At 39.3% G+C, this 12,097-nt stretch overlaps 1 protein-coding gene across 1 annotated transcript; it reads left to right on the top strand.

Moving 5' to 3' along the window:
• The first annotated feature begins 1,564 nt into the window (after nt 1-1,564).
• Nucleotides 1,565-10,511, top strand: LOC127569846 (ganglioside GM2 activator-like). Its single transcript, XM_052014821.1, has 4 exons — nt 1,565-1,626; nt 5,165-5,314; nt 6,154-6,276; nt 9,947-10,511. The coding sequence occupies exons 1-4, from the start codon at nt 1,567-1,569 to the stop codon at nt 10,085-10,087; spliced, it is 474 nt and encodes a 157-aa protein (XP_051870781.1). The 5' UTR covers nt 1,565-1,566; the 3' UTR covers nt 10,088-10,511.
• The last annotated feature ends 1,586 nt before the right edge of the window (nt 10,512-12,097 follow it).

Below are 12,097 nucleotides of genomic sequence, written 5' to 3' on the forward strand. Positions count from 1 at the left end.
GGGGCCTATAGTACAACCCCATCAAAGTGATCATCCCCTTCTTATTTCTAAGTTCCACACATATAGCCTCACTGGACAATCCCCCAAGAATATTCTCCCTCAATGCTGCCATGATGTTCTCACTAATCAAAAACACAATTTCTCCTCCTCTTTTACATTCATATCTCTTGTTTCATCATTAGATAATCCATCAGTATAACATCTGTGGTCTTTCCCCAAAGAGCTTTTGCAGTGGCTGCAGTAAGCTTTAGCATCCCTCACCATATGCTCTTGCTCCTTGGAGTGTTCCAGTCAGCAACATTTGGTTGTGGACAATTCCTTGTACTGGAAGACCAACATGTTTCAGGCACTCCTCACAGTATTCAAGGTAAAGTCTAACTAGAGTTTGTAATGACTAGCATAATACTACTTCACTATATCCCATTCCTCTAGGTATAATGGCGAGCATTCTATGAGCTCTTTGATTTTATTCAGTACCTGTACAAGATGCTTTAAGGAGTGATGTTCACAGAGCTCTTCGGACCATCACTGTTTCCAGTTTCTCACAATTTAGAAAATATTCTGCTCTCTCCTTTCTGGTGAGTCTGAAGTGGATGATCTAACATTTATCTACATTGGACTCCATGTGCCCCAGTTTTTGCCCATTCACAATGTAGATGGCATCATTAAATTACAAGGAACTATTGTACGCATTAATAGCTCCTTGTATTTTAATGCTGCCATCTACATTGCAAAATCTGATGTGTTTTAAATTCAAGTCACATTGAAATATGCTAAATAATTATTGCCCCCAACATCCTGCTATTTTGAATAACTAGGTACTCTTTGTTCCCTGTCACTTAGCCAATCTTCTCGTCAGGTCAGTGTATGCCTTTAATCCTCTGAGTTTCAATTTAAGCTTACAAGTTTCCAAAATGGCTTTTGGAGATCCTCAAAATTAACATCTGTTGACTTTCCCCTTTCTGTTACTTTAACCAATATCATCTCTCCTGACCATGAATATGCACTCTCATCACCTTGAAGTGTACATGAACCTTAGATCTTAATCAAGCCTCTCTCTCCTCACTTCACTTACCACAAGCTTTCATCATCTATCTCATGACTCACAAAAAAGAACATAATTACATAGTATTCATTTAAAATATCCTGGTGGAGAAAACTTTAAGGGATTTCTGAGTCTTCCTCTATAAATCGAGCTGCAGAAGGGGTGAATCTGCAGACTATCCTCAATAATAATGATGTGCAACTTCTCACACAGATTATCTGAGGAGTGTCATCAGTCTCCACGAGAGCTATATGGAGAGTATGAGAGCCATGGTCTTTGTCATTAACATCAATTTTAAAAATTTGCATACAGTGTTAGGAACAAAACAATATTGGCAGATTTGAAATCTAAATATTTATATATCAAACCCGCACCACTCATTGAATAACCTTGAATCAACAAGGTAACAGAGGATCATGATGATTGGTCACACACAAAGTGACACCCATTGACAATGAGTATAAAACAGGCAACAAGCTAAACCTAGGAACTTTCTCTTCAACCTCTGAAGTCAAAGAAAGATGGCTCTTCACTTCAGTGTCATTTTCCTGGCCATTTACTTGCTCAGCCAGATGAGAACTGTAAGTAATTGATTTAATAGAATGTAAGTATTCTATCAGGAATAAAAGAATGTTTAGAAACATGCCTCTTTGATTAAGAAGCTGTTTGTTGAAAGATAACTTGCTTAAAATGAGAGCTGAGGAATCTACTTCCACATAGGTCTGGTGCTTTGCAGTCCTAAAGTTCAATGCAAGACTATTATAAGGTAATGTTTTTTTTCCATTTATGAAATGCACTGTGGAACCTTATTGATTCTGTAAACGTGAAAGATAAATCTGAAAGAGCCAGAATAATCATGGGAAGATAGCAAGAGAATTTTGGGAAGAAAATTCCTTGGCATTCCATTGGTTAGTATTCAGTGCAGCTGAGGTGAGGATGTGATGGTTAAATCACCAGATTTGTAATTGAGTAGGTATGGAGAGCCAACCAATGCATAAGTTATCCTGGAACTGACAATAGCAAATGAGGCAGGCTTAATAAAAGATCCTCCTAGGAAGTACTGATCACAGCAAGAAAGAATTCAGCATTCAGTTTAAGAAGCAGAAAAATGGGTCAGAAACAACTGAAACCAAAACTAAATGGAATTACAATGGAATGAGGATAGGATTGGCTGAAGCGGACTGGGCCAGTAGATTAGCAGGAAAGACAGGGGGCAAGAGGTGCCACGCATTTAGGAAGGTAATTCATGGCACTCAGCAGAGGTACATCCCAGTAAGGAGGAAAGGTTTTAAGGCAGGGATGAACCAACCGTGGCTCACCAAGGAAGACCAGGAGTTCATCAAGTTTAAGAGAAAACATAAGTTGACAAAAATTAGTGGTTGTCCCAAAGTTTGGTATAAATTCATAATCCAGCAGGGAAGAACAAAAAAAAAAGATAATGGAAAGGGAAAAAATAAACTGATGGAAAACTAGCAAAGTATATCAAAAAAAGACAAAGATCTTTGTTTAAGCATATAAAATGGAATAGAGGTCCAAGCGAAAGTTGGCTGCTAAGAGAGTAGGCATGGGGAAATACTTCTGATGAATTCTGATACATGCTGAAGAAATGGCGGAGGAGCCATTTTGCATAAGTCTTCAGGGTAGAGGATGTACAAAGATCCCATTAATACAGAATAATGCGGTGGAAGAGTTAAATACAGTCACCATTACTAGAGAAATAGTATCAGTGAAACTAATTGCACTGAAGGCTGATAAATCCCCTGGCCTAGATGACTTGCATCCTAAAAGAAGTGGGTATGGAGGAAGTGGGTGCATCAGTTGTAATCTTCCAAAAGGTCAGCAAGTAACAGGGGAGGATAATGGAATGTTAGCCCTTGCTTTAATACTGTCGGAGTATTAAAGGAAATATTTCTGCACTGTCCAAGACACTAGTAAGTCCACATCTAGAAGAATGTAGACTGTTTTGGTTTCCTATTTAAAGAAAGATATCATCTGATTGGAAGCAGTTCAGAGAATGTTAATTGGGATGATCCAACGTATGGATGGGTTGTCCTATGAGGAAAGAGGAAACAGGTTGGGACTCCACTGATTGGAGTTTAGAAGAATGAGGGGTGATCTTATTGAATGATACAAGATTTTTAGGGGTGAGAAAGAGTAAATGCTGAGAACATGTTTCCTCTTATGGGAGAGTTTTAGAGGGCCTAGTCTTCCAATAAGGAGCACATTTAAGATCCAGATGAGTAAGGATTTCTTCTGAGGGTTGTGAGTTTTTGAAACTCAGAGGTGTGGGGGCAGAGTCCATGGGTATAATAAGATAAAGAGATTTCCAAAGTAGACTTGAAATGTTGGATTAGCCATGATCCTGTTAAATAGTGGAGCAGATTTGAGTTACTGAATGGACCAACTTGGCTGTTCTTATGACCTTGGTCGCAGAGTCATACAGTATGGAAACAGGCCATTCAGCCCACCATGTCCATGCCAATCAACGGGCACCATCCATATTAATCCCATCTTCCAGCACTGGGCCATAGCCTCTATGCCCAGGTGATTCAAATGCTTGACTAGACACCTTTTCAACATTGTCAGCAACATTGCTTCCACTGCTCTCTCTGGCAGGCAATTCCAAGTATTCACGACTCTCTGAGTGACAAAGATCACCTTCAGATCCCCTATGAATCTTTTATTCCTTCCCCTAAATCTATGGTGCCTTGTTTTATTCACCTCTTATAAGGGGAAAAGTCCCTGCATATTCACAAACCTCATAATTTTATATCATGTCCCCTATTAATCTCCTTCACTCCAGGGTAAACAGTCCTGGCTTCTCCAGTCTCTCCAAGGAATGACCAATACCTTATAAAGTTGGAGCATAACCTCCTGCTCTTGTATTCAATTTCCCAATGTCTTATAGTATAATAGGGAATATCAGCATAAGTAATACATGATCGTGGTATGTAAACTTACATTGGAAGGTAAATGAAGCCACTGAGGAACGTTCCTGGTATATTAATGGGAGTTACTGAAAATAATTGTTTAGCCCCTTTCAGTGTGTTTGCAACTTTTGGCATTGCGTATAGTTAGATGATATTTCATTCTGATTAAAATAAAAGATACTATTTTAATTGTGCTCTTATTTCTTCAGAGGTTGTGTAATCTATTTCTATTTAAGAAACAATCTAATGAATCCTGTGTTTCTTTATATTTTGTGTGCCTTTCTCCTACTGCAATTATTGTCCTATATACTTTTCTTTGCTAATCTGTATTAAAACTCCTATCGGAAAAGCAAAACTTCTGTATGGACTGTAAAATTACATTAAAGTTTTAACAGTGAAACTGTCAGACAATAAAAATTGCACTAACTAAAACTTCATAGAAACAAAGGACTGCAGATGCTGGAATCTAGATGAAAAACACTATGATGCTGGAAAAACTCAGCAGGCCAGGCAGCATCCATGGAGAAAAGCAGGCGGTCAACATTTCGGGTCAGGACCCTTCTTCAGGACTGAAGATAGGAAAAGGGGAAACCCAGTATATAGGAGGGAAAAACAGAGCAGTGATAGGTGGACATAAGAGGGGAGGCAGGTTGGGCACAAGGTGGTGATAGGTAAATGCAGGTAAGAGATGGTGATAGGCAGGTGTGGGGTAGGAGGTGAGAGCAGATCCACCAGGGAATGGGTCAAAGGTAAGGAGAGAAAGGAAAAAAAGGGTAGAAAAAAGAGAGATAAGCTATGAAAGGGAAGAAGGGAAGAAACATGGGGGGGGGTGGGGTTTGTAGGGAAGAAGGGTGGGGATTACTTAAAGTGTGAGAATTCAATGTTCATGCCGTTAGGCTGCAAGGTTCCAAGACAGAAAATGAGATGCTGTTCCTCCAGTTTGTGCTTGGAATTCTCCTGGCAGTGGAGGAGGCCGAGGACTGACATATCAAACTTTAACTTTTTAACTAAAATTTTAATTTGATTTGTATTGACCTTTTGTTATTTCCATAAGAAACCTTTATTAAATTTTAAGAATAAGCAGGAAAAATATAAGAATAGCCTATTTGATTTTCATATTAGAAACAGGTTTGCATATTATCAGAGTTAGTTCTGCCATTTATGGATGTTACCCACTTTCTCCTCTTAGTCAGATGCCTTTCGTTGGGAAGACTGCGGTAAGGGCAATGACGCACTTCAGTTCAAATCGTTCTCATTAAGTCCACAACCTGTTCGGTATCCAGGAACAGTTAGACTTGGGTGGAGTGCCCAAGTGAAACGTTCCCTCAGGGGAATGCAGGTAAGTGAATATTCATCCTGTCCATTCTGTGGATTAGTTGTCATCTGATTTCAAATAGGTGATGGTGTGTTTTGTGCTGATTGTCTTATAACTTGTGTTAATGTTTATTTAGTGGATAGCTGGTTGAATAACCTAACTTTCAGTAGGTAATTATCCTTGGATTTCTTAGTGTAGCAGCATCATAATGTACCATGCACACCACTAAGTTATTCTGTATGGTCTTCTAGTTGAGATTAATGTTGACTTTCTTCTCTTCCATTTCGGTGGATTCTAAGGTGGCTGATGAAGCCAATGTCGGAACCATAGGTTCTTCTACAGAAGGGGCAGGAGGGGACTGATTGGACAGGTGGCTGGATGGTTTGTGAGGTGATCTCCTCCTTCTGCCATTTGTGCAAGGCTTCTGTATTCTCCCAAAAAGTGGACTGTTGGCCCTCAATACAATTTCAAACATCTTTTCTCCATTTGGAACAGTCATGTGCCAGGGATTCCCAGGAGTCAGTGAACACATTGCATTTCTTCAAGGAGGCTTCAAGCACATCCTTGAATCTTTTCCTCCATTCACCTGGTAATCTCTTCCCATGACAGAGCTCAGAATATAGTGTTTTTGGAGTCTGGTTTCAGACATGCTTAATGTAACGGACTGTGTACAACTCAAGACTCAATATGGGTGATGTTGACCTGGGAGAAGACACTGACTTTGGTTCACTTGACCTCATGGATCTGAAAGATTTTGCTATTTTGTCATTGGTGCTCAGACCACAGGGAGAAGCTGAGCTGTAATTTCATTCTGTTTCCGTTCACAGAAATAATCACTGTTTTTGTATGTTTAATTGTCCTAGGTTCAATCACAATATTACAAGAAGGATGGCCATTGGGTGAAAATTCCGTGTCCTGAGATTTACCATTGTGATGTGGATGTTTGTAAAGCATTGGGCAAGGAAACATCTTGTGCTTTCAACACTGTAAGTTTGATATTTCCTGTTATATGATGCAACTGTGTTCTTTATGTTTGCATATGTTCATCCCAGTTAATTCTTGTCAGTTTTTGTATGAAAAAGACCTTACTTGTTGGTCTAAATATATTTAACTGATTTAAAGTCCTAATATGAGTTAATCATGGCTTGATCAATGCAAACATCAACCTGGATCACTTGTCAGTTGAAGTCAATAGTCCTGCCCAGCCTCACTAAATGAAGATTCTTTCAGTACTTTCACTGTTCTCTTATTGTATTCCTGACAACTGGAATTGGGGAAACTGCTTTTGTCTAATGTATTCACCGTGTAGAGTGTTCTGTATCTCATTTTGACTTCAGGTATTATATAACTGGAAAAGCAAAAAAAGCAGCAATGCTAGAAATCTGAAATAAAAACAGAAATGCTGGAAACATTCAGATGGTCAGACAGCATCTGTGGAGAGAGAAACAGATTTAAAGTTTCAGGTCAATGGTGTTTTAATTGTCCTGAAAAATTAATTGTGTTTGTCTCTCCACAAATGAGCCAGATCTGCAGAGGTTTTCTTACACTTTCTGTTATACAAGTGTAACCTGCATCTGGACTTTTTCTCCACAAAATACATTGACAAGATTTCTAAACAACAACCCTCAACAGAATTACAAAAGTCAGTGAAAATTAGCACGTAACAGTGAATTGTTAAGAAATTATTAAAATATCCTGCAGTAAATTGTCCAGGACTATAGACTGCACCACCACAATATCTCATTCAGACACAACCAACAATGACAAGATTCCAAAACAAGGTGAAGTTTGCTACTGTATCAAAACATGAAGCAACCCACCAGCAGCATTACAGACTGTATTGTACAACTGTACTCAACATGCCTCCATTAAAAGCTGTCTATTTATGCAGTGTATGACACAAGGAGGAAAGATTGGATTGGGCGGGGTGCTGGAATGGGATTCTTTCATTCCGAGCTACTTTTTTTTCTCACCTTTGGTCCTAATGTAACTTGCATCACTAGAGCAAAAGATAGTTTAAATATCAGGTAGAATTTCCACTAGGGCTAAGTAATATAACTTTGGCAGATCTACAATAAACTAACCAAAGCTCTAGCAGGAGATTGAAAGCACCCTCATTAAGAAATTTCAGGTTCATCGCGAGGGGCTGAGATGGTCTGATTTAATGTGGTGCTTGCAGTGCATGACAATGGAACCTGACCAGGTCTGCTGAATTTGCTTTGTTTTGGGTCCAATCTCACACTCAGATCCAAAGAAATCTCCACAATCCATTGCACATTGGTGCCAATGCTATAATTGAAACCAATTGGCTCTTCAGCTTTCTCTTATACTGGGTATACCTTTGGCACAACACCATAGAATTCCAGTCATATTTTGAAGGAAACTAAATCACTAAGCTCTTTCAAGACGTTTGTACATTTGGATTCATTTGCCTGTTTTGAATGCTGTCCAAATCAACGAATGATTGATATTGTTCTTACATAAATTCCTACTCAAATACACATTTTAAAAACTGAGAGTTGAACTGTAGGTTAAATCCCAAAGCATTATTATGGTATCCTTACTGAATCTTCCCATGTGATCAGTGAATCTGCCACTATTATTCCATAACTGCAAACATAAAGAAAATGAAAATAAACATAATTCCATGCATGTAGTGCAGCTTTTGACATATGTATGTAGCAAGAATGCACACACTTGCCAAGACGCAATTTGTAGTTGAAGCTGTCAGGCTCAGCAGCAGTTCCAATAAATTGCTACTTATAAATGAATGAATTATGACTTAAGATCACAATATAAATGAACCAGTTCTGTAAATCACACTACAACGTTCTCTGCACAACTGCCCAATGACACCAGGAGGGATGAAGCCATTGGACATCTCTCGGCATTGTTTTTCTGTTCAATTTGCATATCAGCCGTTGTTCAATAGAAGCATTCACAGCTCTCGGTCAGGAGGATGTGTGTCCACGACTTACATTAGAAGCCCATATGAAAAGAAACACAGGCAGACATGCCAGTGCTGGTAATGAGAGGCTGCAATTCGAGTCACCATCTTTCAGAAGGGATTTTGAACTGAGGTTTGATCTGCCATTGTCAGATCCTACAACATTACTTAGGCTAATTATGATTCCCCAGCCAATATCAATGTACATGTTATCTCCTCATACACACCATGGCTATTTGTGGGGTGTTGCTATGCTCAAATATAAGAATTTCTCATGTTACATTATGGATCATTAAGACACATGGGATCCATGGTGTCTCAGTAGACTGGATTCAAAATTGGCTTGGCCAGAGAAAGCGGAGGGGTGTTTCTCTGACTGGATGTTTGTGACCAGTGGTATTCCGCAGGGATCAGTGCTGGGACCTTTGTTGCTGATGTAAATGATTTGGATGAAAATGCAGATGGGCTGATTAGTAAGTTTGCAGATGACACAAAAGTTGGTGGAGTTGTGTATAGTTGGTGAAGGTTGTCACAGGAAACAGCTGGATCTTGATCAGATGAAGATATGGATGGAAAGATGGCAGGTGGAGTTTAACCCGGACAAGAGTGAGGTGATGCATTTTGGGAGGTTAAATTTAAGGGTTAAATGGTAGATGGAGTTTAAACAAGATAAGTGTGAGGTGTTGCACTTTGGAAGGTCAAATGCAAGAAGAAAGTATACAGGAAATGGCAGGACCCTCAGGAGCATTGATGTACAGAGCTGTAAGTCCATAGCTCCCTGAAAGTGGCAACACAAGTAAATAGGGTGGTAAAGAAGGCATTGGACATGCTTGTCTTCATATGTATGGGCACTGAGTATAAAAGTCCGGAAATCACGTTGCAGCTGTATAAAACTTTGGACAGGCCATATTTGGAGTTATTGTGTGCAATTATGGTCACTGCATTACAAGAAGGATGTGGAATCTTTGGAGAGGATGCAGAAGAGGTTCACCAGGATGTTACCTGGATTAGAGAGTATTAGCTATAAGGAGAAGTTAGACAAACTTGGATTGTTTTCTCTGGGGTGTCAGAGGCTGTGGGGAGACCTGATAGAAGTTTACAACATTTTGAGAGGCATAGATACGGTAGATAGTCAGAGTCTTTTTCCCAGGGTAGAAATGTCAAATACTAGAGGACATATCTTTAAGGTGAGGGGAGAGTTTAAAGGGGATGCTTGAGGCCTCTTTTTTACACAGAGTGGAATGCTCTGCCAGGGTTGGTGGGGGAAAGTTGGTGGAAGCACTTTATGATAGTGATATTTAAGAGCCATTTAAACAGGCCTATGAATATGCAGGGAATGGATGGATATGGATCACATGCAGGCAGGCAGATAGGATCAGTTTAATTTGGTATCATGGTCGGCACAGATGTCCTAGGACTCTTACTGTGCTGTACCGTTCTATCTTCTAACATAAATGATAATGGGATTCCAAGAGAGTCTGAAGACAATCTATAAATATAAGCTTTACTTGACAATACCCATACATATCTTGCTCAATTTTCTCAATTATTTCACATGCAATCCTCTACACAGCAGAATACAAAAGGGAAATGTCATGTTAATGTAAAGATAAATCTTATTGTTGAGTGATGATAATACGTACTTTGTTTCATGTTTAGAGTCAAAAGATTGGTATTTTCTATTCTTAAACTAAACTTCTGTATTTCAGGGACTTTTTGTGCGTCCAGAACATGAATATGTGCATTCATCGTCGATTCCAAGTGGGGATTACTATGGAGAATTACATTTTTTCAGCAGTGGACAACATGTTGGGTGTGTTCGTGTCTACTATGAGGTTATAGGGGCATAATGTGCTGAAGAGGTGACAAAGAAAACATATATCTTACAGGAAGATACATATTCTTCTCTTGATTTTTGACACATTCTCAGTTTAGCCTAGAATTTTTTTGGATCTTGCTGCAGCATTATTGAAATTTCTCTTAATTCACTGATAACTTATGCATTCAGAAATGCTTAATGGCTGTATATTTCATGTGAAAAAGTCATTAAAAATTGTACTTAATTTTCTTTATCAATGTACCCATAACATTTTTAAAGTAGAAGCATTCTAACCATGAAAACTGTCTCCAAAACAAGCAATTCCTGCGTAACAGCCATTTGAGTTACGGAAATTCACCCTGATGGAATTCACAAATCATTACCCAAAAGTCTGAGATACAGAATAAAATTCACTCTTATGGAATTTGGGGGAAAAGCAATAAAAATTAAATCAATAAACGCAAAATGCAAAAGAAACAATGAATTTTGTTTATTTTTTTTCGTCAACTCTCATTTGTTTACTCATGTGCAGATAATTTTTAGCACGGTAGGTTCGTTTTGCCGTCTAGCAGTTTTCTTTCAAGTGATTTTCACATTACATACCCTCAAGATGGCTGAAGCAGGGCCAGCAAGTTGAAGTGCAAGAAGTAAACCTAAACAACTACCTAAAGGAATATTCCTGGATGACAAAGTTGACATTTTACAAAGGTTTGTTACTGGAGAAAAACTTTGTGCCAAAGCTAAACCTGTGGGATGTGCTGCAGCATCTGTAGTCACTTGTGTCTCTAAACGCAGCTGTTGACCACTAAAGAGATTTGCTTTGGAAACTGACAAGGCAATCTCTTAAGTGCCCCCCCTCCCCCCCACCAAGGTGAACCAGCAGCCATGGCAGGGAAAGGGGAGGGCCATAATTATAGCTCTATGACTCTGACAACTAGTGCATCCACTGGAGTAAATCTCTGATAATCTGGCACCCTCGGAACTTTGGTTGTGCTGGATTATAAATTTTCGGGACCATTGATTATCACTCCCAGTAAAACCCCAGCACACTTTTTATTCACTTTTTTTTAGGAGTTACACAGTAGATTAATATTCCTTCAAGTGAACCTGGAAGGGAATGTAGGAACTGTTTTGTTTAAAGAAGTGCAGGAAACAGAACCCGATGTGGTTACTCAAGATGTTTTGAAGTGTTGTGAGATCATTAGAATTTGCTTTCATCTTATCTTTACCTTTAAATTAGAGTCTCTTCTTCTTGTGATTTGATGTATTATTTATTGCTTGCTGTAATAATTAGTGGAAATTCAAAGTACAGAAGTACAAAAGGACTTGGGGGTACTCGTGCAGGATACCTTAAAGGTTAACCACCAGGTCAGATCGGTGGTAAAGAAAGTGAATGCTATGTTGGCATTCATTTCAAGAGGAATAGTGTATAAAAGTAAGGAAGTGTTGATGAGGCTCTACGGGGCACTAGTGAGGTCTCATCTGGAATACTGTGCACAGTTTTGGGCACCATATCTTAGGAAAGATGTGCTGATGTTGGAGAGGGTTCAGAGGAGATTTACGATGATGATTCCCGGAATGAAAGGGCTTACGTATGATGAGCGTTTGTTGGCTCTTGGACTGTACTTACTGGAGTACAGAAGAATGAGAAGGGACCTCATAGAGACATTTAAAATGTTGAAAGGACTGGACAGAGTAGATGTGGCTTGGCTGTTTCCCTTGGTGGGTGAGTCCAGGACCAGAGGGCACAATCTTAGAATTAGAGGGTACAGGTTTAAAACAGAGATGAGGAGAAATTTCTTTAGCCAGAGGGTGGTGAATTTGTGGAATTCCTTGCCAGATACAGCAGTGGAGGCCAGATCATTGGAGGCGTTTAAGGAAGAGATAGATAGATATCTAAATAGTTGGGGTATCAAGGGATATGGGGATAAGGCCGGAAATTGGGGTTAGAATAGTTTTTTTTCACCTGCCCCCCACCCCAATTTCTCATTTCTTTTTCTTTTTTCCCTTTTCCTTGGAGCAGACTCGATGGGCCAAATGG

Source organism: Pristis pectinata, chromosome 4 (assembly GCF_009764475.1).
Source record: "Pristis pectinata isolate sPriPec2 chromosome 4, sPriPec2.1.pri, whole genome shotgun sequence".
In the NCBI taxonomy this organism is placed as follows: domain Eukaryota; kingdom Metazoa; phylum Chordata; class Chondrichthyes; order Rhinopristiformes; family Pristidae; genus Pristis; species Pristis pectinata.